At 35.1% G+C, this 26,472-nt stretch overlaps 2 protein-coding genes across 2 annotated transcripts; both read right to left on the bottom strand.

Annotated features, from left to right (window-relative positions):
• Nucleotides 1–980: 980 nt before the first annotated feature.
• On the bottom strand, nucleotides 981–1,952 carry LOC110199541 (olfactory receptor 5L1-like). The gene has a single exon (XM_020974421.1). The coding sequence runs from the start codon at nucleotides 1,950–1,952 to the stop codon at nucleotides 981–983; it is 972 nt and encodes a 323-aa protein (XP_020830080.1).
• A 9,227-nt stretch (nucleotides 1,953–11,179) lies between these two features.
• LOC110199540 (olfactory receptor 5D18-like) lies at nucleotides 11,180–12,124 on the bottom strand. The gene has a single exon (XM_020974420.1). The coding sequence runs from the start codon at nucleotides 12,122–12,124 to the stop codon at nucleotides 11,180–11,182; it is 945 nt and encodes a 314-aa protein (XP_020830079.1).
• Nucleotides 12,125–26,472: the final 14,348 nt, after the last annotated feature.

Here is a 26,472-nt window from a genome sequence, read left to right as displayed (position 1 = left end):
TGCATTGGTTCACATCTTGCAGATTTTTTCTGAAAGTTTCCTTTTCATCATTTCTTGTGGTAAAATAATATCTGAATATGTTAATATAGCTTAATGTGTTAAGTCGTTTTATAATTGGTGGGAAACCTCTCTCTTTCTTGGTTTCCAGGTCTTTGCTACTACAAAAAGAGCTGCTATAGATATTTCTGTACATATGAGCCTTTTTCCTCTGTCATTGATCTCTTTGGAATATATATACACATATATGTATATGTATATATATAAAATATACACACACACATATATGTGTGTGTATCTGTGCGTATACATATCCACATATATGCATGCATATGTATGTATATACTACATGTATGTGTGTTTGTGTGAATACATACATATGCATGTATATATACCAAAGATATCAATGACAGGAAAAAGACTCACATGTACAGAATACATATATACGTACGTACATATATGCATAGATTCCTATTTATGTTATATAACTAAATAGGTAGAAACAAATGAAAATCCAGTAATACGGGGACTAAAGTGAAAGGGGCGAACTGTTAGATATATTGATCTATCATGAATAAATGATGTTTATATCAATATTAGTGATGAGGAGGAAGAGGATAAGAAGAATTATGAATAGGATGATAACAGATATTGAAGTTTTCAAAGGCCTTGATGAGCACATAACTTATTTAAACCCTGTTGACTGAAAGTTAAACCGTTATTATCCCCATTTGAAAGATGAGGAAATTCTAGATCAGAGATATTAAGTAACTTGCTCAGTCACAGAGCAAGTAAGAATATAAAGATGAATTGAAACCCAGACCTTATGGCCACAAGTCTGCCATTTAATCTAACATTCCACATTGATTTTTTTTCTTATTCCAATGCCAGCACCACACGAAAATTACGCTACTATGGGACTTCACAGGGAAAAGCTCAGTAATTGATAAGCTAAAATACTTCATTGATATTGATATAAATTCTTAATCTCCTCTCCTTCCCCCCAATTTGGTACATGGGAACACCATTTCAGAATCTATCACTTTCCTGAGGGCATCTTTCACATCCCTGTTCCTCAAACTATAGATGAGTGGATTTAACATTGGTATCACCACTGTATAAAACACAGTAGCGAATTTGTCTGAATCTAGAATATTTCCAGATCCTGGTCGGCAATAAATGAAAAGGATAGTGCCATGGAAAATCACAATGGCAGTGAGGTGGGAGGCACAGGTGGAGAAAGCTTTGCGCCGGCCCTCAGAAGAGCGGATTCTCAGAATGGTGATGAGGATAAATATGTAAGAGGTGAAGATGATGATGATAGTGCCGATCTCATTGAAACTTGCCACTGTGAAAAGCAGTAGTTCATTGATGGAGACATCAGAGCAGGACAGAGACAAGAGTGGGGGAAGATCACAGAAAAAGTGATTAATGATGTTGGATCTATAAGAAGATATCTTAAGGGTGAAACAGGTGTGAATTAGAGAACACACTGTACCACAAATATACGAGCCACAGACCAACTGGATGCAAAGCTTATGAGACATAGCAGTCATGTACAACAATGGGTTACAAATGGCTACAAAGCGATCATAGGCCATCACTGCCAGCAGTATGATTTCAGAGACCACACATGTGCAGAACAAATAGAATTGTATAGTGCAACCTAGGAAAGAGATGACCTGGTCTTCTGTTAATATATTGACCAGTGTTTTGGGTACAATGATGGTAGAATAGCAGAGATCAACAAAGGACATGTGGCTGAGAAAAAAATACATAGGGGTATGAAGACGGAGGCTGATCTTGATCAGGATAATCATTCCAACATTCCCCAAAACCGTGATGGCATAGATCACTAGGAATATCAAGAAGAGCACAATACGGAGTTCTGGATGATCTGAAAATCCTAAGAGCAGAAATTCAGTAACTGCTGTGCAATTTTCCTCCCCTTCCATTATTTCAGTATGTTGAAGGTTGAATAAAGCATAAATGAAAAATCTTCTTTTTATGGTCCAAGAATAAGTTTTAACCATCTCCTAGGATAACAGTATTAGAATCAAAGTTAATAGATATTTAATAGGAGAGAAATATTATATGACCACACATGTGTTTATTATCTTGATGTCTGTCCTTTAAATATCATAGAAATATAATTAAATTTGCACACACCGGGAAGAAACACCATCCAGGTGAAAGAAAACTGATGGTGAAAGATATTGTATAGATCAACATGTCATACAGATGAAGACAATACTAGAACACAGAGAATATAATGATCATATATTCTACCTATATCATATACACTTATGTGTGCATCTCATGCATTGCAAAGTTATAATCAAAAGAAATGTGTACATTCTGAGGCTGCATGTACTACACATAGTATGTACCTTGGTCCAAGATCAGATCATATGTAAAACCTATACTATATGCCTGTACATATTTTGTTAATTCCAAATAAACAAATAATTCAAATCTCTCTCTCTCTCTCTCTCTCTCTCTCTCTCTCTCTCTCTCTCTCTCTCTCTCTCTCTCTCTCTCTCTCTCTTTCTCTCTGACACACACATACACACAGAAAAAAAAAATCACTATTTATTAAAAAAACACTGTTTAACTTACTTATGAGAAATTTCTTATAGATTCAACAAAGCCAATAATAAACATTTAAATTTTTTCATCAACAGTTTTTACCCTTGAAACTACTCTGAGCTCTGATAGATGGAATTTTGCCCAGCTTAGCATTCACAGTGAATTCAATTTCTGTTGTTCAGTAAAAGTCATGATGACAAGTTTTATCTGGCCATTTATATGATGCCTCTCTTTCACCCTATATACAAATTCCATATGAACACAAGATTGAGAATCATAGGATCATAGGTGCAAAGATTTAGTTATAAAACTCCTTATAGTCCATCTAGAGTCTAGACTAATCCCTTCAGGGAAGCCCTGGGTTCTAATCCTACAGCAGCATTTATCATTACATTGATCATATGCAATTAAGCTCTTTGAGTCCCAAGTTCATTTTGTACAAAAAAGGAGATATTAATGCTTACCATATCTACTTCATAGGTTTATTCTGATACTCAACGATAAGAGATAAGAAATAAGCTCTTTAATCCTTGAAGCTCTATATAAATTATAGCTATAATTATTTGTCAGTATACCCACTTACCACACTGTTATTGTGGTATCATTCCGTTTAGAGGTTAAGCTTCTTTAAGATTACATCTCCATGTATTTCTTTTATATGTTGAAACTGCTAATTCAAGGAGAGGTAATGACTGACAAAGACTTTTCTTTTAGGAGCCATTTACCCATAAAATCTGCTTTCATAAAATGCAAGCACATTCCAATAAGACAGAATGTCATTCTCTGTGACCTCTTTTTATGAGTTTCCATTTCAGTCCCTCATCTAGTAAGGGAAAGTTGATTTAGTAATTTAGCTCTAAAGGAGATGAATGATCAGCATATGCTAGTAATGCATAAAACCACTTTGGAAAGTGGAAGGAGTCCCTCATACTAGCAAAGTTAGTCTTCCCTTGACCTGAATATGAATACAGTTTGAGAGGAAAACAAGAATAGAAGCAGAGATCATCAAACTATGTCTCGCAGTTACTCTGATTCAAAGAGGATCATGGATTGGGATATTTAAAATGGAAAGGGATTTTAGAAGTTAATTATTATACTAGAAGAATGAAGCCAAGATAATTGAAGTAAATTTTGCCAGTTCATATAAGTTCAGTTCATGTAAGTAGCAGTGCTGGGAAGAGTTACCTGCTTACATATTACCTGTTGTAAATAGTATTATTTTATATTTTTATTAATAACAGCATTGCCATTACCTAATGTTCACTTTCCATTCATTATAGTTTAAAAGACATCTTCACAGATGGATTCTGTAAAAACAGGGGAAGAAAGTCTCAGTAAGTAGAACTCTAGAACGAGAGCATAATCAAAACAATCCTCCTTCTGGAACGGATCTTTAAATTATTTCTAACTAAAAAAAAATGAACGCACTCTAGTTTTTACCTAGCAAAACATGCTGAAACTGCATAAACAATAGGAAGGGCGGAGAGAGATGACAGGTCCTTTCCCTCAGAAAACCTGTCTCTGTGTTCAATCCAAGGGATTTTATAATTTATTTTTTCTCTTGGGAACTAAGTCCCCCAAGTATGCATCTGAAATTATGGATCTCTGTGACTTGCAAACTCTTAATCATAACAAATGCAAGCTCTCTCTAGGCACCTGGATCAAAGTTTTTATACCATCATTCCTGAAGGGATAAAACTGTACAAATCCCATGATATACACATGATATCTGTGACCATTTGACTTTTTTCACTTTTTAGACATGATGACAAAGACTTGCTATTTAAGTTCATGTTTTTGTCCACCTGGGTCAAACTTAATTGTTTCAGTTATAGAGAAATCACATTGAATGTTTCTTTTTTCTAGAAATCTCAAACTTCACTTTCCCTTAGTTCTTATACACAAATTCAAGGCTGGATGGATAATCATAGTTCATATAACTTCTAATTTCGCAAAACATGTTTCTCACCATCACCCTTTGACATACAGAGGCAATTATCTGTCCCCAATTTATAAATGGCATATCTAAGGGACAGAGTTATTTATATTTTAGGATTACAGTGTAGACAGAGGTATGTAAATTATAAGAGATAAATAATAATTTCAACTTAGTTTCATTTTCTGACAGAAATGGTCATAATTCACCTGATAACAAGACATCTCAGATATCCTGACCTTGAGCAGATGAAGCAAGATTAGCCTTGTCTCTCCATCTTTAATTTCTTATCCTCTAACTCAGTGTTCAATATTGTATTATACACATTTTTTCATCCCTATTATGATTTTAATCATATGGCTCTTAAAAATTGCTATTACTCCAAGGAAAAATTCAAGCAATTCAGCTGTTTAATAACACATTTTGATGACTATTAATGATATTTTAACAGCTGTAGATCTGGAAAAGTCAAGGGTATGAAGGATAATTTAAGACCACAATAAATTAAGATCAATCTCAATAATGTATGAGGAAACATGAGTTAACATACACACAGATATACGAATCTCTAGAACTAGGAAATTATTGTCTCAAAATAGAAAGTGCCAGAGAAAACAAACAAAAACTTTCCAAGGAAATAAGATAGTTATTTATTCCTCCACAGTACAGAATATGTGTCTGAAGTTTGGAGGTTCATAAAGACCAGTAAAAAAGACAAAATAAATAAATAAACAAAAATGAAAACACAACTTAATAGCAGTGACTACAAAGAAAGAAGAATAATGGATTATAGGCAACACCATACGAAGATTAGAGTAAAAGAAGTTCTAGATGTTTGGAGGGGCATCGAAAATTTTATGGATGAAACTTACTTTTTTTTTTTCTAAATTCAAGGCTACATTGAATAAAAAGGTGATGTCAGCCTTCAAAATCTGGCCATATTCATCAGACTCTAAAATATCTAAGCCATCCAGGAGATTTTTACTTCTTTTTTATTCAATCATTTTCAGTCATATATGACTCTTTACTATCCCATTTGGAGTTTGGTAAAGATAATGGAATGGCTGACCATTTCTTTCTCTAACTCATTTTACAGATGAGGAAACTGAACCAAACAAAGTTAAGTTACTTGCCGAGAGTAACAAAGCTACTAAATATCTGAGGCCAGATTTGAACTCAGGAAGATAATTTTTCCTGATTCCAGACCTGGCACTCTGTCCACGGTACCACACAGTTGCCCACATTTTTATTTTTAATGAGCCTGAGTCTTGCCTATTATGGATGGAATGAGAGAGAGATAGGGAGATTTTTTTCAAAATAAGTGAAATTCTCAAATGGATAGAGAACACTAAAATACAACTTTGCACAATTCTTTACAGGAAATGCTAAGAAATATATTGAAGATGTGTAGATAAATATGTTCCAATGAAATAAGAATCTCCCTTATCTAAACTGTGTAGATAAATTATGGGCATGATCAATGGAACACTTAAATTGAATTATTTGACAAAAGGACACAATATTCAAAATAATGAACATGATTTCATGTTGAAAAAACAAATATATCAGTCAGTAATTGAACAATTATTTATTAACTGCTCATGATATGCCAGACTTATTACTAAGAACTGGGAATAAAAATAGAAATAGAAAGAAAGACAATGTCTGTTGTCAATAAGTTTACATTGCGATGTGGAAGGCAATACGTTAAAGGAAGGGGAAAGGAGAGAGTAGGTGGGCAAAGGTACAATGGATCATGGGATGCATGGTAGAGAAGGTTGAGAGTATAGCCTGAAGAGAAATGAGACACATTTGAAGGTTTTGGGATGACCCATTAAATGAGAGAGACAGACAGACAGATACACACATATACAGAAAAGGAAAGAGAGAGAGACAGAGAGGGACAGAGAGACAGAAAGACAGAGAGACAGAGACAAAAACAGACAGAAAGAGGCAAAGACAGGCACACAGAGACAGAGACAGAGACAGAAAGAGACAGAGAAAAAAGAGACAATCACAGAGAAACAGACAGAACGGATAGAGATAAGGACAGAGACAGAGGCAAAGACAGAGGCAGGGAGACAGAAACCACAGCAACAGTAGGTACTTTCAGTTTGTGAATTCCAGTGCTGGATTAAACATTCCAGTTTAAGAAGTTTCTGTGGAAAATAGATTGTAGTCTTGAGATAAATGGGGAATAAATATCTTGTGAGCTCAACATCACGTGTCTTAAAAGTTAACGCAACAAAAATAGCATAAACATGATAGAAAACTAAAAAAAAAGATTAAAACAAACAGATCTTGAATGTTTTATTAAACATCAATTGATTTATTCAGCTTTGTCCTTGATAATTTATACCACTGCAGAGTGGAGGGAAGTATAAAATAGTATAATTTAGGATTTTTTGGCCTGGGGGTTGATAGCTTCCTAGCTGGGTAGATAGATAGATAGATAGATAGATAGTTGAAATGTATTTCAATATAATTTATTTCCTTTGCAATTGTATTTATTATATTTTATGTATTTAAAATGTTATGAAGGGGAAAGGTCCTGAGGTTTCATAAGTTGCCAAAGGGGACCACCACATCAAATTTTTAATAATTTGTGATCTAATGGAATCCATTATTTTGACAAGGAAAACAGTCTGAGAATGTATACGTTCTGCCCATATTGCCATAGCTACTTCAAACTGAAAAAATAAATAAATTCTAGCCTGCTAACTTGAAGTCCAATCCTCTTTATATCAAACTTGTCATCAGCTGGCAGTGATTATTGTGATGATTATCACTCCTTTGTTTGGTGCTACCAAATATTACATTTCTCACCTAATTTTTCTTCAACATGAGTAGTGATAGGTTCCATTTATACCACCATGCACTTTAATGTACTTAAGAGGGTATAATGTTTAGGATTAGCCAAATTTTATTTCCGCAGAATGTTGGGACAAAAACAGGAATCAATATAAAGTGTATTTCAAGAGTCTTACTGTACTTTTTAGGTTTAATAACTCAAAACTTAACTAAGATTTTTGAAAAACCTGTACAAAAGTCATCCCAAAACCTTCAAATGTGTCTCATTTCTCTTCAGGCTATACTCTCAACCTTCTCTACCATGCACCCCATGATCCATTGTACCTTTGCCCACCTACTCTCTCCTTTCCCCTTCCTTTAACGTATTGCCTTCCACATCGCAATGTAAACTTATTGACAACAGACACTGTCTTTCTTTCTATTTCTATTTTTATTCCCAATTTTAGTAAGATGTCTGGCATATCATGAGCAGTTAATAAATAATTGTTCAATTACTGACTGATATATTTATTTTTTCAACGTGAAATTATGTTCATTATTTTGAATATTGTGTCCTTTTGTCAAATAATTCAATTTAAGTGTTCCATTGATCATGCCCATAATTTATCTATACAGTTTAGATAAGGGAGATTCTTATTTCATTGCTCCTTAAATCTTACTGACAAAAGCTCTAGAGGTCATTTGCATAGATTTAGAACTAGTGACAACCTCCATATGGGAATTGGATTCTTTGAAAAGTGAGTATTTTGTGTTAGAGTTCTGGATTATTCTCAACACTACAACCCGATAATAAAAAAAAATAGTAAATTAGTTCTGAGGCAATGGAATAAAAAATCTATGGCAAGTTTTTTAAAAAAAATATCACTGCCTTCATGGAAGTTAGAGCTTTGTAGGAGAGTGATAATCAGAGAAGGGAATTTTAGTAACTCAAATCAACAAGAATCCATTGAGTGCATATGACGTACTGGGATCTGGGATAAGTTGTTGGGATAAGAAGAAAGGCAAAAACAGTTCCTGGACTCAAGGACATACCTATGTAGTTTCATTATATTTTGGGTCTTTATTTAGAATAGATTTTTTTTTGTTTATTTGTTGTCATGTCACTCACTAATCTCCACTTCTCTAAGTAAAACATTCAATTTGTCTTCAAATCATCCTCACATGGCATGAATTCAAGTCCTTCACCTCTTCTCTTTGCCATACTTTTGACAGTTTCCAACTTAACAATGGTCAAAACACTTCACATTTTATCTAATCAGTGGACTAATCACCATGTTAACTGGTTACTGATACAGAAATAATCAATTGAATTTTCATTTTAAAAAATCATATAAGATGAAAACAAGGATGAGTGAGCATTTTATTAAGGTCAAGAAAATGACTATGAAACAAGCATTTGTTTCCTTTCTTTATTTTACTGAAAGGCAGTCATATTAGAGACTGAATGAATGCAATCGCATTGTGTATCCTGACCTATAATTTAATACAGGCAAATGTTATAATATAAAATAAGAACTCATTTGCATCATTATTTTGGACATCAAATACTATTTGGAGGTTCAAGAGTCTTATTTCAATACCTCTATAGCCTATAAAGAACAGAAAATATGTAATTGTTCTAACAAAGCTGAATCAATAAAGTATAAATAAACATATTCTCTTTTCTGGGTGAGTGTACAAAATTATTTACAAAGATTTCCAATAAAAAAAAGATTTAAACAATAACAACAACATGGTTTCAAAATGTCTTTATTATTTATTCATTTAAAAAATAGTTCTCTTGGATAACTAGCTTCTTTTTTCCTAATAATGTCAAGCAAATAGGTAATTATTGCCTATTTCAATGTTTTAGAGTTCTTTTTGAACATCAATAATGTTATTAAAATAAGATCATACTTTTATCTTCTCGTGAAAATAGCTGCAGTAAAACCCAAAAACCAGGATTTCTGTCTAGATCATTTCCTATTCAATATCCATGAGGTCTGAAGACACTAGGAATAAGGAATTCTGGGAAAAATATATTCCCCTCTCCCTAACCATACAAACACAAATACAGTATGGTATTTTCTCTTCCTAATGTATGCTGCTGGCCTGTGATACTGAAGGAGAAGCTAGGCCCTAAAACTATCTTAGTCCAAATGTGTGTCATTCTTTCAACCCATTTCCATCATCACAAATGGATAATGTTCCCATTTAGGCCAGTAAAGCTCATGTACTCCCTAATGTTATTAACTGTAGTTACACTATGCATTTTGTGTGGCATCTGGCTATCATTTAGTTTCTGTTTCACTGGAAAAAAAAATATTCCAAGTACCAATTATTTCTAAAACATACAGTAGCTATAAGGTTCATTGAAAAATAAAAGACCATGTCTATTCAGTACATAATTTTTCTCTCTTTAAAAAAAATTGATATTTTTAAATTTAAACATTTCAAGGTTCCTACTGTATGAGAACTCCCATTTAACCAAAATATTTTAAAGCAAAACTAATAATATACTGACATAATCTGAAAGTGCGTGCGACATTTCATATTTGTAGGACCCTTGCATTTTTCCATTTTTAATTTGTTAAATTAACATAATATTATTTTCTCTCTCTCCATTTCACCCTGCATATTTTTGAAAAAAAGGGGGAAATAGATTCCTTATAAAAAATTCAATTTCTAGCATAACAAATTCCCTCATTTATCGTTTGCAAAGAATAATGTATGCTTTCCATTGTGCACCCCAAATCCATCATAATTTTGTCGGGAGGTTGGTAGAATGTGTCATTACTGATCCTCTGAAAACACAAATGGTCATCACATTTAATATAGTTCTTACAACAGTCTAAGTTGTTGTTCTTTACAATGCTGTTATTATTTTATAACTGGCTCTTCCCTGCTTATTTCAATCTGCAACAGTTTTTTTTTAATCCTTCAAAAGTTTTCATTTTCATAATATTGATTCTAGGTCTCCTGAAGTATGTGTTAGCTCATATAAGATTTTCTATGTATCTTTAAAATTATTTATTTCCTCATTTCTTACCACACAGCAATATTCTATTAAATTCATGTATGAGAATTTATTCCACTATTTTTTAATTTGATAAGCATCTCTTTAGTTGCTACTTTTTATACAATGATTTTTCTATTTCCTTGATTTTTTAAAGGTATATTCTCAGCAGCAGAATAGCTAGGTCAAAGGGAACATACTGTTTTTCACATTTTTAGGTATAATTCCATTTTTTTCCCTTATTATTTGTCCACATTCATAGGTCCACCAACAGTGCAGTACTAAGTCTATTTCCCAACAGCCTCTTCAATATTTATCCTTTTTTGGGTCATATTTAACAATCTGATAAGTGTGAGGTGGATTCTTAGGATTTCTTTAATTTTTATATTTCTAGTTAGCAATTCCTAGAAGGTATTTGTTCTTATATCTATAGATAACCTGGGTTTCTTCCCTTGAGAATCATCTGTTCATATATTTTTCCATTTATCATTTGGAGAATGGCTCTTATTTTGTAAATTTTAATCACAAATGAAAATGAATCAAATTTGTTGCAATTACATTCCAAGAAAATCTTTCCTTTTTAACCTTAGCTTTATTTAATATTTTGTGTAAAAATATTTTAATTTTACCTAATCAAAATTATCAATTTATATTCCCTAATCATCTTTATCCATTATTTCATCATGGAATTTTTTCAATATTGATCTAATAAGCTGTATATTCCACATTTCTTTAAATTAATTGTTATGTGACCTTTTTAATGTAGGTCATTTATCTAATTGAAGATTATCAGGTGTGAGGCGTTGGTCTATATATTATGTAATTAGAAAATTTTAATTAATAAGAGATATTCAGGGAGAAGAAATTTTGGTTTCCATTAATTTGATGAGTGTTTCTTTTACATCTTTGTTCCTTAGGCTGTAGATTAGAGGATTGAGCATGGGGATTACCACTGTATAAAACACAGAAGCTACTTTGATTGTGTGCCGAGAGTTCTTGGAGTTAGGAACACAATAGAGGAAGAGAATGGTCCCATGAAAGATGGTGATAGCCATGAGGTGAGAGGCACATGTGGAGAAGGCTTTATGTCTCCCACTGGATGAATTCATCTTCAGGACAGTAACAAAAATGAATATGTAAGAGGCCAGGATAATCAAAAGTGTGCTCACTTCATTAAAAGTGGCAGAGATGAAAAGCAACATCTGGTTCAAATGTGTATCAGAACAAGAGAGAGTAAGAAGTGATGAAAACTCACAGAAAAAGTGATTAATTGTGTTTGCACCATAAAATGATAATTGGATAGCAGAGCATGTGAGTAGGAGGGAACAGACTGTACCCCATGTATATGATCCTGCCACCAATACGGCACAGAGCTTCTGGGACATGGCAACTGTATACAGCAGAGGATTGCAAATGGCCACAAAGCGATCATAGGCCATTACTGCCAGCAGGAAGGACTCAGTCACTACAAAGGTACAAAAGAAAAAAAATTGTGCCAAACACCCAGAGAAAGAGATGCTTCGGTCCTCTACGAGTAAGTCCACCAACATCTTGGGAGCAATGATGGAAGAATAACAAAAATCAACAAAGGACAAATGGCTGAGGAAAAAGTACATGGGAGTGTGAAGTTTGGGATTAATTCGAATGATGCCAATCATTCCTAGATTTCCCACCACAGTGATAGAATACATGATCAGGAACACCAGGAAGAGGGGCACTTGAAGGTCTGGGCAATCTGAGAAACCCAAGAGGACAAATGTTGCAACAGAGCTGTGATTGCCCTCACTGGTCAACATTATTCATGATGGAGAAAAAACTCGGAAAGTTATTCCTGAGAAAAAAATGGTATAAAAAAGTGTATTTAATGCCTTTTTTTTGCATGGTACTATGGTACTCATTGAGGGTATGAAGTAAAAACAAAACAGAGTTGTATCCCCCCAAAAATAATCTTTTGATTTCAAGGAGCTTTGAGTGTAATGGTCATTCATATAAGTTGAAGGTCTCAGAAAGAAGTATTGATGTTGATTGGGGTCTCTAGTCTACTACTACAGAATAAAATCCATGTGAAAACCTCAAAGAATTTAATTGTGAAGTACAGTCAAAGGGCACTGTATGTTATCTATACCTGGACAAGACTATCCTCTGGCATATCTGACAACTGGTCAGCCAGCTTTTACTTGATAATGTCCAGTGAGTGAGAAGTTACTACCTCCCAAGTCAGCCCATTCCAAATTTTTGTAGGTATAAATATTATAATACAGCACCACTCCCAAACTCATATTACCTCTCTTCAATTTACAACCATTGTCATTTGTTTTTCCAGTGGTGCCATGCAGAACAACATCATCAATGATGACAATAGCTACAGGAAATTTTGTTGGGAGGAACATATAATTTGAGTAAACCTCAAAGATGGAGAGATGACAAAGTGATGCAGTGGTCAAGGGAAACATTTAAAAGGAAGTTAAATTGTTACCTATGAAGAAGACATTTCAGAAGGTGCTGTGGAAGGAATGGGTTACTTTAAATGCTATCAGGACAGCAGGGAGGAGGAGGATGGAGAGAAGTAAGCTAACAGTGAAAGATGGAGAATCACTGTGACGTGGAATAAATGACCACGATTGAGTTTGCTAACCTTTCAAAATTGAATATATATTGGTTAGCAACAGGCCTAGAAGTTTAGGTTCAAAATAAAATCTTTCCAGAGTATTACATAGTTCAAGCCTGAGAATGTTATTTCTCATTCTCTTCCAAGGTAGGAGACTAGTATAAGAATGAATGGTGTTTTTCCAGTTACCTTGAAGGGATTTTCCCTCTTCCTATGAAGTTAGAAAATTCTGAGAATCAGAATAGCATTTTTATGAACTTTTCCCCTACCTCATTGAACAGTAAAGGCTTTAAATTCAATATTGTACATGGCTAGAACATACTTCATTCTCACCTTTCAATAGTTCTTTTCAAAACAGATGTCCAAGGACATCTCCTATATGAGATCTTGCCTGATACATTCAGATGCTCCCGCCTTTTGCCTAAAGTATCTTATATTTATTTGCCATGTATTCACTAAAAATATGCACATTTCCCCCCAACAAAATGTAAGATCCATAATGCAAGGCCCAGATTTGTTGCTGCTGTTGTCATTTTTGCATGTTTGTTATTATATCTCTCTCCCTACACTTAGCAACATATTTTTCTTCTCTTAAGCAATTTATAAATGCGTGTTGAGTTTTTTGATTTTGTTAGATTTAGGTCAATGCCCTAGCACATTCAAAACTTTTTGAATCTTTACTCTCTTTCTGTGTGGTATACATGCCTCCAAGCTTTCTTTCATACAGGTTTAAGCATGCATTTTTCATAAGCAGACTGGTTATACATTTTCCTTAAGATTGTTTATACAAATTTGAATTAAATAGGAGAAGGAACAGATTCCTAAGGCACATCATGATATAATTGTTCCCAAGTTGATATATAATTATTAGTTTTGAATCTTACCATCCAACCTTTATAAAACCAATAATAATAATGATTATTAGTAGTAATAATAATAACTAATATTCGCATAACACTTGAAGTTTTGTTAAGCTCTTTATAAATATCTCATTTTGTCATCACCAAAAAAACCCAACAACAACAACGACTGGGAGACAGGTATTATTTTACAAATGAAGAAAGTGAGACAGAGAAAATTAAAATGATTTGTCTAGGATCAAACAACTAGTGGCTACCACAGCCTGCTTTTGAATTCATTTCTTTTGAACTTTCTGTACTCACTTTATTGAGAGTCTCATTGTACTATGCCCATCCTTTCCATGAAAATAGGCACCTCCTCTCAGTCCAGTGTTATTTTATTTTATACTCTCATCCACAAGATTATCAAATGTATGTTTCACAACTATGATGATTATAATGATGGTGATGGTAATATTTAGTCATTATTATATGCTACTGTTTTACTTCTCAATTTTATTAAAGCTCACTTTTCAGGCCTTTGTTATTACCACCTAAAACTGAAACTGATCCTGCATGGATTACAATAAGAATTTTAATTGAGTTTATTAAATAGTCCAACAAATTACTGAATGCTTCCTATGTGGCCTGAAATTAGTGCCAATATAACACACTCATGACTGTGGCTCCAATATAGAATACCATTGAGGTATCATACTTATAAAACTGTGAAATAGGTTGGTGTCTATGAAACCTTCTATTTTTACATGAAAAAGAAAGTGATACTCAGAAGGGAAAAATGACTTGGAGGAAATGTCAATCATGCAGATTGTACTTAAAAGTATATTGAGTGAATTTTATTTTATTTTATTGGAGAGGTTATTAGACATTCATCAATGCACCACTGGATGTGTAAGACAGAAAGATGGTTGACAAAAAATCCTTATCACAATGAAAATTTAAGATGTTTGCAGGTATTATACTTTAAAACTAATTCTTCTACTTTTGATACAATCATATAAATTTTTAGCAGACTTAGTTTCACGTAAGCCAGAGCTGGAAGGGCTCTTATTTGATGAATAATTGGATTGAAGCAAAGGGTAGATATTTTAGGGAGGAAGAATTCTGTTGGATTTAAGGCTAGGTAAATGTGCATTAGAGTGTGTTGAGTAGATTTATTGTATAGAGTAACTTATTGGATAAAAGGGTACAAAGCTGAAAGAGTCCATATAGAACATGTACTTCAACTTAATCATTTTATAGATTGAGGAAACTGAGCCTTGGAATGCCACTAAGTAGGAGAACTAAGATTAAAGCCTCACTCCTATAACTCCAAAACCAATGATTTTGTTAGTAAAGATGACCTCCCAGTTTGGCCCTTTGGAAGACTGTGTCCTAAGGATAGGAAACAGGTATAGAAAACCAACTCTCATAGCCTCAGCATGCAGGGTGCTCCTGAGCAAAAATGACTAACAGAAAACCACCACATATAGAGCCAGCTAGCTCTGACCAAGTTTAGGAATGAGAGTCAGAAAGACCCCTTGAGGTACTTTAGTGTAACCCTCATTTTTTACAGTAGTGGAAATTGAGGCCAGAAAGGGGAAGGCTCAAGGAAACATGGAAAATGAGAGGTCCCAGACTCACTACTCTCTTGTCTCAGAGTCAAATGAGATGAAAAAAAAAATCATCAAATCTTTGTTCAAACATGAGATAACATGCATTCAAACCAAGTAAATATCATTCAATTATCTCTACAGGAGAATTTAATTTTCTTAGTAGCAAACACTTTTTTTCCTTGGTATTCCTACTACTTACTGATTCACACATAGTAGATGCTTAGTAAATAAAGTCTATGTATTAAATAAATGGAATGAATGAATTAAAAACATGAAAGATTTCTTCCTTTACTGACACTGACAAGTTGAGGGGGGAGTGGTCCCTGGGGGTACAGCCTGGAGAACATGGTTATTTCCTGAACTCTCACTGACTTCCTTAGTGAAATGGTACCATCTCTGGCCAGGTTTCCTGAAGGAAATAAACTTTATTTACATTGGAGAATCATAAATCATAAGTTATGAGGGACCACAGAAAACATCTAGTTGAACCATCTTATTTTATAGACTAGAAAAATTGAGACGCAAGGCTTTAGAAGACTTGATCATTGTCACACAGGTAGTAATGCAACCAAAGTCATCTGACTGAAGAGTTACTGGTTTGTTTTGTTTGGTTTTGTTTTCCACTTTACTAAGATGGGAGGATATTACCAAGATAGAATCTTCATTATTCTATACTGGAAGTCCAGTCTAGGTGCACAGAGAAAGGATAGAGCCCAGTTCAGGAAAAAATTCCTACTTACAGAAGCTGTACTTTCTAATACCTTTGTTCAGACAATGGATTGCAACCTGTTTCCAATCCATATCTTTCTTTCTTGGCAGAATCTTTGCTCAGTCACTTTTAGCTATGTGACCTAGTAATTGAAGAGTACTCATTGGATTTGTGCTGAGAAAACCAAAGATCAAGTCCTGAATATTTCTTTTTAATTCAATTCAACTAGGGTCCTTCACTTAACTGGAAATAAGAAGTATAGCAATTAGGGCCAAAGAACACGAATGCTAGCTAGCCATTTGCTAACTGTGTAACTTTGGATGAGGCAGTAACTTCTTTAAGGCTCAGTTTTCTCAACAGTAAAATGTGGCATTTGGACAAGAAAATTTCTAATTTTCTGTTTTTCTTTATATCTGTATTATCTTAAATATTAGGCATGTACTATAGTCCAGGAATTATGATGTGCTGTGTAATCTGAGGTAAATGCTTTCACCTCTCTGGGCTTCAGCTTACTCACCAGTGAAGTGAAGAGAAGGTAATTGTCCTCTTCAATCTGTTGTAAAGATCAAATCTAGGATCTCTCTCTCTTCACTTTTTTGAAGTACAGAGGTGCAGCTTTCCACCGTTCTCAAATGTTCAGCTGGGGTCCCAGCCAGAATGATAGAAATATAATCAAGGAGCCAGCTATCCCCGCAAAACAGTTTTGATTCAGAAATATCATATTACTTTAAAGAAAATGTTAAAAAGTACCTCTTAAAAACATTCAACTCAAATAACTTCTTTTTTTTTTTGGCTAGGCAATAGGGGTAAGTGACTTGCGCAGGGTCACACAGCTAGTAAGTGTTATGTGTCTGAGGCTCAGGTGCTCCTGAATCCAAGGACGGCGCTCTATCCACTGCGCCACCTAGCTGCCCCTTCAACTAACTTTTATTAAGCCACACTATGTGTTTGGCATTATATTGGAGACACAAATTTAAAATTAAAAAAAAAAGTTGTCCCATCATTCAAAAACCTTAACTGAGCTGAGAAAGCTTAGAATACTCTTTGAATTTAAATGAGTTTCATGAATCACATAATGGCCATTTCATGTTGCAGAGGAGGAAAATGTGGTGCAGTGGGAAGGAAAGGACTCTCTTGAAGGAGAGGCTGCTTGCTGGAATTAAGGCTTCTGAAGCCCAGTCATGTCTTCCCTTTATTGCTTATTTCTGCTAATTGTCAAATAGATGCTCATAGTTTTTACTTTCAATAGAAGTTACTCTGGACAGAGGATAATGTCATTGGAGAGACACCCAAAGTCCCCTTCTGCTCTGTGATACCTTTCTACTCAACACAGCCCTACATAGCTATTCATCAGCTTTCCACTTGAATTGAAACTATAATCTCCACATTTATCCCAGGGCTTTTCTTCTCGTTATCAGAACTTGTTATTGCTTTGCAATATGAACCAACTAAACTGTAAGGAGATTTGAGGATAGATGCTGTAAAGCTTGCTTTGCATACACTTTAGTTTCTCAGCTGTTCTAAGTAACTCCTCTCACATAGAGGAACAAGTCATATATGTAGTGGTAGATAACTGCCATAGCAAATAAAAGTGAGTGATACGCAGCCATTCAAGTCCCTAAGAGAAGTAGTTTCCTACTGAAAAATTCTTTCATTTTTTAAAACTTTGTTAAAGTTGATATTCATTAGATTAATGGATGATTATTTATGTGATATGATATATAATCTTTTATGACATTATAAGAGTGATAGACCTTGTTTGGCAACTTTTAAGGCTACATTTTGCATTTCCCCTTTACCTTTGATAAAAATGTTATTCTCTTTTCTTTTGTTATATATGTTTTTATTTAACTATTTGACCCACCTTGAATTTACTATAGTAGGATTCCAAGTTAATTCTTCATGCTGTGATCCATATTTTCCAAGTGTATTAAAGATTTGATAGACAGAGAGAGAGAGAGAGAGAGAGAGAGAGAGAGAGAGACAGAGAGAGAGACAGAGACAGAGAGAGAGACAGAGACAGAGAGACTGGATTTTAATAGGAACTTTTTTGGTCAATGCATTGTCTCCAAATATCCTCTGATGAAAATGAGCCTGTTTTATTTGGAGAGACAGCAAAATCCCAAATATTAGGCAACTATCTTTTAGCTATCCAATTGACTACCCTCTTCTATTCATTACTCCAATTGTCCCATCTTATTGAAATGCTAATCAGGAAAGGAATACACACACACACACACACACACACACACACACACACACACACACACTTAAATCCTTAGGTTCTTCATGTATTTATATCCTAATGTGTTACTTCCATGGTCCAGAAACATAGAGAACAGTAAAATTTAAAGGGGGAAGAAAATTTACAGGTAAATCTAGTTCTATGTCTTCTATTTACACATGAGGAAAGTAAGGCACCAAAAGGCAAATGGACTTACGCAAAGGCCTAAAACCAACAGCTCTGTTGATTACATGTTGTCTGTATTGATCCTGCTGCTAGACAAACCTTGCCAGGGCTGGGATATATTGAGAATATTTTGTTGCCTCTTTGTAAATAAATGTGGGCTACAGAGAGCCTAGGCTTTTTAAGCAAGAGAATATCCTAGAAGCATTGCCCAGAGGAAAGAGGGAGACATTTCCCTTTTCAATTTCACTTTCCTTTAAAAAAAAAGTAGAAAATTTTTCATGAATACTCAACACCATTGTAAGTAAACCTACCTTCTGAAGGGAGGCAAGTCTCTCCTGCCTCTGAAAGCTGCACGTGGGCATGATATTAGGGATCTTATATCTTTGTGTCCTCTGAGATCAAGGCCCTGGAGAATCCACTCTCTATTATTCTCCATGGGCCACAGTAAGCACTTAAAAGGAGTGAACTGTTTCTGATATCATCTTGATAGAAGAAAAAAAAAAAGAGGGATGCTGAAGTACAAAGAGGAAGAAGAGGGTTACTGTTTACATGCTTAATTTATATCCTAATAATAATTACTTACACTTACAGTTATTTACGCTACCTAAAGCTCCAGCACATCAGTTACCTCGATTGATTTTTACAATGACCTCACTAGGAAGACTGGTCAGGAATTGTTATTCCCCATTGTACAGATGAGGAGCCTGACCATTGTGACGTACATAACTTGCCCGGGGCCACGGTGCTAAAAAGTGTTCAGGCCAGAATTCAAACCCAACTCTCTTGTTCCTAGACCAGTACTCTTTTTGCTGTTCATATTGATATTGATATTGATTCATAGCCATCAGATAATGACAGCAAATGTTTAGAGCCAGAATGGCTCTTAGAAGTCATCTAAAGCAGTACTCTCACTCCCCATTTTCTTCAAACTTACTGTTCTCCCTCATTGTTTTAAAACAAAAATCATAACAACAAAACAACTCTCCTTGCTTTATCTCTCTCCTCATCTACATACAGAAATTCCACTGTGTTTTTTTCTTACTCATTCCTCCTGTTTTAAACTCTGGCTATAGACCTCAACACTCAATTCTAACTTGTCTCCAAAGCTACCAGTGTTCTCTTAGCGGATTCTTGGTCTTTTTGCATTCTAACCCTTCCTATCTGTAGTATTTGAAATTTTTAACCACTCTTTTCTCCTGAAAACCTTCTCCTTTCTTTGAAACTTTTAACTTCTCTCTGTCTCTGTCTCTGTGTGTGTGTCTCTCTCTCATTATCATCATCATTATCATCTTCTTACAAGGTATTTTGTGTTTAAATACTTTTAATGCATTTTTAACTGTACTTTCATGTTGTATGTATTTGTATGCAGTTTTTGTACTCCAATAGAATGTATGTTCTTTGTGAATAGGAATTGTTTCATTCTTTATACTTATATGCCTACTTCAAAAATTAGGGCTTAGCACAAAGTATGTGATACTTGTAAGATGACGATGACGATGATGATGATGATGACTGACAATGATTAAGTGTCCCTAAATTGAGATGATTCTGATGATTGGGAAAATGAAGCATGCCTACAGTTGGCTTGCTTGTGTTGGCTTTCACAGATACTCCTTTTATTTTGTGTGTCAAAATGTTCCCAAGCACCAGAAGTTGCCCAGTGTCACACAGGTAGTAAACACCTGAGGCCAGACTTGAACTCACAAAGAGGAATATTCCTGACTCTAGGCCCAGCTCTCTTTCCATTATACCACCTAGCTACCCATAATTAGAGCAATACACACACACACACACACACACACACACACACACACACACACACACGAAAACACAAAGTTTTCACTTTATAAATACCAGATTGGCAAAGATAACAAATAAGGAATAACATTGTGAAGACAAACACATCTGGAATATTTAACAATTCTGATCAATTTAATGACCAACCTCAATTCCAAAGTACTGAAGCATTAAAAAGCATGGCCTTCTAGATGGTAAGAAACTAAATATGTAGAATGAGGCACATCATTTTTTTTTGGATATGGCCAAAATGATTTTTTTTTCATTAAAAAATAACCATTCTTGAGTTTCCGCTTCTGGGAGCCAAGATGGTGGAGTGAAAAGGTAGTCGCTCTCACTCTCCCCTATCAACCTCTGAAAACCCAGAAAATATCACCCCAGAAAAAAAAAAACCCTGGAACACCTGAACTAGAAGAAAGAAAGGAGCAGCAGTGCAGTAGCCCAGCAAACAGGGTCTCCCAGTGCCTCAGCAAAAATAAGGGGCCCTGTGGCATTCATCTGAAAGGAGGTGAATAAAACAACCTAAAGGCTTCCTAAAGCCCCGACCTTGCTGATTCCAACCCAACACCAGGTGAGCTGTAGGACCCCTGAAGCCCCCAATTGTGAAGAGATCCTGAAGCCCAGGTGGTAGAGCAGGCAAACACCAACACCTGGACCTCCGAGTGCCTCACTGAGGGAGGGGGAACTGGTGGAAACTAGCTCAGAAAAGCACCAGGAGTCTCGGCAATCCACCACAAAAGAATCTCCCAGTGCATTAGCAGAAAGGAGGGAGACAACACTGCAGGGGGCCCCAGGCAGATAAACATCCTGCCGCAGCATCTAAAAGGAGCTGAAGAAAGCTAAAGGAAAGGAAAAGCAGGCAACCTAGAATTACCTGAAAGTTCCAGCCTTGCTGATTCCAGCCCAACACGAGGTAAGCTTCCAGAAACCTACAGCCTCCAATTCCCATCATAAGAGGGACGCAAAGCTAGTGACCAAGACCTAGGCTCCCAACACAAGAAGCTTGGGTCAGTACCCTCTGTGCCCCAGCAGGAGAGCTCAATCTCTTTAAAGGCCAGGGAATAAAGAAACACCATGAGTAAAAAGAAACATACCATAGATTCATATTATGAGAAGAGTGAAGATCAAGACAGAAATTCTGAAGAGGACAACATTGTCAACAAACCCAAATCTGCAACAACAAAAGGGAATATGAACTGGTCTGAAGCCCAAAAAGCCTTCTTAGAAGAGCTCAAGAAGGATTTTAATAGTCAAATGAGAGAGGTAAAAGAGTCCTTCAAAAATACAATTGGCCAGTTGGAAAAAAAAATACACTGAAGAAAACAAGTCCCTAAAAAACACAATTGGACAATTGAAGAAGGAAGTACAAAAACTAACAGAAGAAAACAATCTGTTAAAAACTAGAATTGGACAAATGGAAACTAATGTCTCTATGAGAGAGCAAGAATCAGTCAAACAGAAACAAAAAATGAAAAAATCGATGAAAATATAAAATACCTCATCAGTAAAACAACCGACCTGGAAAATTGACTCAGGAGAGACAATTTAAAAATTATTGGACTACCTGAAAATCATGATGAAAAAAAGAGCCTGGACAGTATCTTTCAGTAAATCATAAAGGAAAACTGCCCAGAAGTCCTAGAACCAGAAGGGAAAATAACCATAGAAAGAATCCACCGATCACCACCTGAAAGAGATCCCAAATTGACAAGGCCAAGAAATATAATAGCAAAATTCCAAAATTACCAGATGAAAGAGAAGGTGCTGCAAGCAGCCAGAAAGAAAGAATTTAAATATCATGGAACCACAGTCAGGATTACACAGGACCTTGCAGCTTCTACATTAAAAGACTGCAGGGCATGGAACATGATATTCTGTAAGGCAAAGGAGCTTGGAATGCAGCCAAGGATCAATTACCCAGCAAAAATAAGCATCATTTTTCAAGGGAGGAGGTGGATATTCAATGAAATAGGAGACTTCCAAACTTTCCTGATAAAAAGACCAGAGCTCAACAAAAAATTTGATCTTCAAGTACAGGACTCAAGAAGGACTTAAAAAGGTAAATGGGACAGAAGATACAATATGTTGTTAATAAGGGGGGGGTGCTGTTTAAACCCCTACAAGGGAATATGAGACTTGCAACCCTTGAGAACTGTATATTACTTGTTAAAGGAGTATACATAAAGAGGGTGGATATTAGTTGACTTTGATGTAATGATAAAAAAAAATCTAATCAAGTGGGTTAAATGGATCCAAATAAGTGGATCAATCTATCTTAGAAAAGGTACTGAGAAAGGAGGAGGCAGACAAGGGTAAATTACATTACAGGAAAAGACAAAAATCCTATTACAGCAGAGGGAAAGAAGGGGGGGAGCATTGTTTGAACCTTACTCTCATCAGATTAGGGTCAAGAAGGGCATAATATAATCAGTTAGGTATAGAAATCTAACTTGCGCTATAGGCAGTAGGAGGGAAAAGGGAAAAGAAAAGGGAAGGGGGGAAAGAGAAGGGGGGGGAAAGAAGGGAGGGAAGCAGCAGTAAGACTAAAGGGGAAGAAAAGGGAAAGGGATGATAAAAGGGGGAAGGGACTGAAAGAGGCGGTGGTCAAAAGCAAAACACTAGTGAAGGGGAGAAAGGAAAAAGGAGAAAGAAAAGCATAAATGGGGGGGAAAGGATGGAGAAAAAGACACAAATAGTAATCATAACTGTGAATGTGAATGGGATGAACTCTCCCATAAAACTGGCTAAGAAATAGGGAGGTGGATCAGTGGAACAGGTTAAATATGCAAGACACAGTAGTCAATGACTATAGTAATCTATTATTTGATAAACACAAAGACCCCAGCTTCTGGGATAAGAACCTACTCTTTGAAAAAAACTGCTGGGAAAACTGGAAAAGAGTATGGCAGAAACTAGGCATAGACCCAAATCTCACACCATATACCAAAATAAAGTCAAAATGTGTTCAGGACTTAGATATAAAGGCTGATACCATAAGTAAACTGGGAGAACAAGGGGATAGTTTACCTATCAGATCTATGGAGAAGAGAAGAATTCATGACCAAACAGGAGATAGAGAACATTATGAAAAGCAAAATGGATAATTTTGATTACGTTAATTTGAAAAGTTTTTGCACAAACAAAGCCAATGCAACTAAGATTAGAAGGAACATAGAAAATTGGTAATTTTTACAACCAGTCTCTCTGATAAAGGCCTCATTTCTAAAATATATAGAGAATTAAGACAAATTTATAAGAACACAAGCCATTCCCCAATTGATAAATGGTCAAAGGATATGAACAGACAGTTCTCAGATGAAGAAATTAAAGCCATCTGTAGTCATATGAAAAAATGCTCTAAATTGTTATTGATTAGAGAAATGCAAATCAAAACAACTCTGAGGTGCCACATCACACCTATCAGATTGGCCAACATGAGAAAACAGGAAAATGATAAATGTTGGAGAGGATGTGGGAAAATTGGAATGCTAATACATTGTTGGTGGAGTTGTGAAATGATCCAACCATTTTGGAGAACAATTTGGAACTGTGCCGAAAGGGCTACGAAAATGTGCATACCCTTTGATCCAGAAATAGCACTTCTAGGGCTATATCCCAAAGAGATCAAACAAATGGGAAAAGGACCCATATGTACAAAAGTATACATAGCAGCTCTTTTTGTGGTGGCAAAGAATTGGAAATTGAGAGGATGCCCATCAATTGGGGAATGGCTGAGCAAGTTGTGGTGTATGAATGTAATGGAATACTATTGTGCTGTAAGAAATGATGAACAGGGTGACTTCAGAAAAACCTGGGAAGACTTATATGGTCTGATGCAGAGTGAAGTGAGCAGAACCAAGAGGACTTTGTACACAATGACAGACAAGTTATGCGATGACTAAGATTGTTAAACTGAACATTTCTCAGCATTATGAGGCTCTAAGACATTTCCAGAGGCCTCCAGATGGATAATGCTGTTCACATTCAAAGCAAGAACTATGGAAGTCGAATTGCTATCACTTATTTTTACCTTCTGTTGAGTTTTGTTTCCTCTTTCTGATGGTTCCTCATATTGGTTTTAATTTTCACTTATAACTTCACTAATGTGAAAATATGTTTAATGGATATGTAAATGTAAAACCTATGTCAGATTTTGCACCATCTTGGGGAGGGTTGGGGGGGAGGAAAAGGGAGAAAAATTTTCAACTCAAAAGCATATGGAAAAAATAAAAAAAAATTAAGAAAATAACCATTATTTTTTTTAAATTTTGAGTTGTGAATTCTCTCGCTAAGTCCTGTACATTGAGAGGGCAAGAGACACAATATCAATTATACATGTGAAATCATGTAAAATACGTTTCCATAATATAGGATTTTGATTTGCAACACTAGGCATATTTTTTGCAAAGTATCTTTTTTTTGTTTCTTTGAATTTTTGATATTGATGTGTGTGCATGTTGTAATACATTTGATCAGGGTGTATATTGTTCTTTTCAAGTGGAAGACTTAAACAGGTGGGAAAGAAAATTCATGATTGTTAATTGAAAAATAAAAGTACATGAAAATGAAATGTGCTTCATTCATTTTAAAATATCTGTACAAAATAAGCTAGATTTGTATACATGAAGCTTATTTGTATTAGTCTGTTTCAGGGTCATCTCTTATAGTTGATAAGATTTCAGAATCCTTTACATGATTACCTAAATCAAGCTCTTCTTTTGAATAAGCAGGAGACGTATTCAAAGCAAAACCATTCCATGGAAAAAGGAATTATCATTGACATCATGAATGCAGAAAAGGAGAGTGGATAGAGTACTACAGCAATTGCTGAATCAATTGATTTATTTTTAGACAATGCACTTACCAGATATAGTAATATAATAAGAAACAATAAGGTATACTGGACAAACCACTCAATTAAGAATCAGGAGTTTTAATGCTTTTGATTGTTCATTGTGATAATTTTACTTTGTGACCTTGGGCAAGTGTTCCCCTCCCTCACTTTCTGAGTGAACCTTAGATGAGATTGCAAGAATGAATATCTCATCTATCAGGTGATCCAGTCACACAAACACAAGCATGATCATTGAGAAAAGGCATTTCTGTATATCAGTTTCTGGAAGGCCTCTTTCATATTTTTGTTTTTCAAGCTGTAAATGAAGGGGTTAACATGGGGTTCACCAATGTATAAAAGATAGAGGCTCACTTGACTGTGTATCTTGAGTTTTTGGGGTTGGACATATAGTATAGGGAAATGATGGTCCCATGGAAAATGGTGATGGCTGTTAGGTGGGAGGCACAAATGCAGAATGCTATATGCCTTCTGCTAGCTGAATTTATCTTTATTACGATGACAAAATTGAAGACTGTAAGAGACAAGGAAGACGATGAGGGTATTCATCTTGTTGAAAGCAGAAAATCAAAGAGCATAAGTCTGGGATGTGGATATCTAAGGAGGAGGCAGAAATGAGACCAGTATACTTCCAGAAAAATGGTTGATGATGGTGTAACTATGTTACCTCAACCAGTGATTTTAAATATCTGTTCCAAGGCACATTATGTGACCTAACCAACTAATAATTTGTTTTTGGATTACTGTTGCCCCACTTTTGTATTTGTGACCTTATCTAAAACAAATGCATAGCAACTGACACAGAGCGGATACTTAATAATTGCTTCCTGAATGAATGATTGATAACGTTGTCCTATGGTCTTTGTAGTATAAAAGATGATTAAAGCATGGAAATCAAATTTGTTTGCTGCGTCATTACCTCAATTATCCAAGAGAAGTTAAAATAATAGGTTAGTTTGTACAGAGTTTCCCCTCAAATAAGTGTATCTTATCACTTCTGATTAGCTTTCATTCATTTTCATACGATCCACAAATATGCCTCAATGATTCATTCTCTTTCTCTTTTCCATTTGAATTTCAGGAGTGTCACAAATCTTAATTTGGAGACCTTCTTCTAAGTTGTTAATAACTTTGTGTGTGATCATATAACCAGTACAAAATCTGACTAATTATATTCCCAGTTGGCCCATTTTTCTTTATTGTTCACAAGAACTTGAGAAATTTTATCAATTATTTTGCTAAAATGTATTAATTATTTAGAGATATTACATCCCTTGAAATAAGAAATGAATCAAAGATGTCTTTCTACTCTT

This window comes from Phascolarctos cinereus, unplaced genomic scaffold, assembly GCF_003287225.1.
Source record: "Phascolarctos cinereus isolate Bilbo 61053 unplaced genomic scaffold, phaCin_HiC Scaffold_9;HRSCAF=440, whole genome shotgun sequence".
Taxonomy (NCBI): Eukaryota; Metazoa; Chordata; class Mammalia; order Diprotodontia; family Phascolarctidae; genus Phascolarctos; species Phascolarctos cinereus.
Note: the sequence above shows the minus strand (reverse complement) of the source record. Positions and strands in the feature narration are given on the sequence as shown.

Bases quoted from the DNA above. Each gene is read 5' to 3' on its own strand.
- LOC110199541 (XM_020974421.1), bottom strand. From the start codon at position 1,952: ATGGAAGGGGAGGAAAATTGCACAGCAGTTACTGAATTTCTGCTCTTA.
- LOC110199540 (XM_020974420.1), bottom strand. From the start codon at position 12,124: ATGTTGACCAGTGAGGGCAATCACAGCTCTGTTGCAACATTTGTCCTC.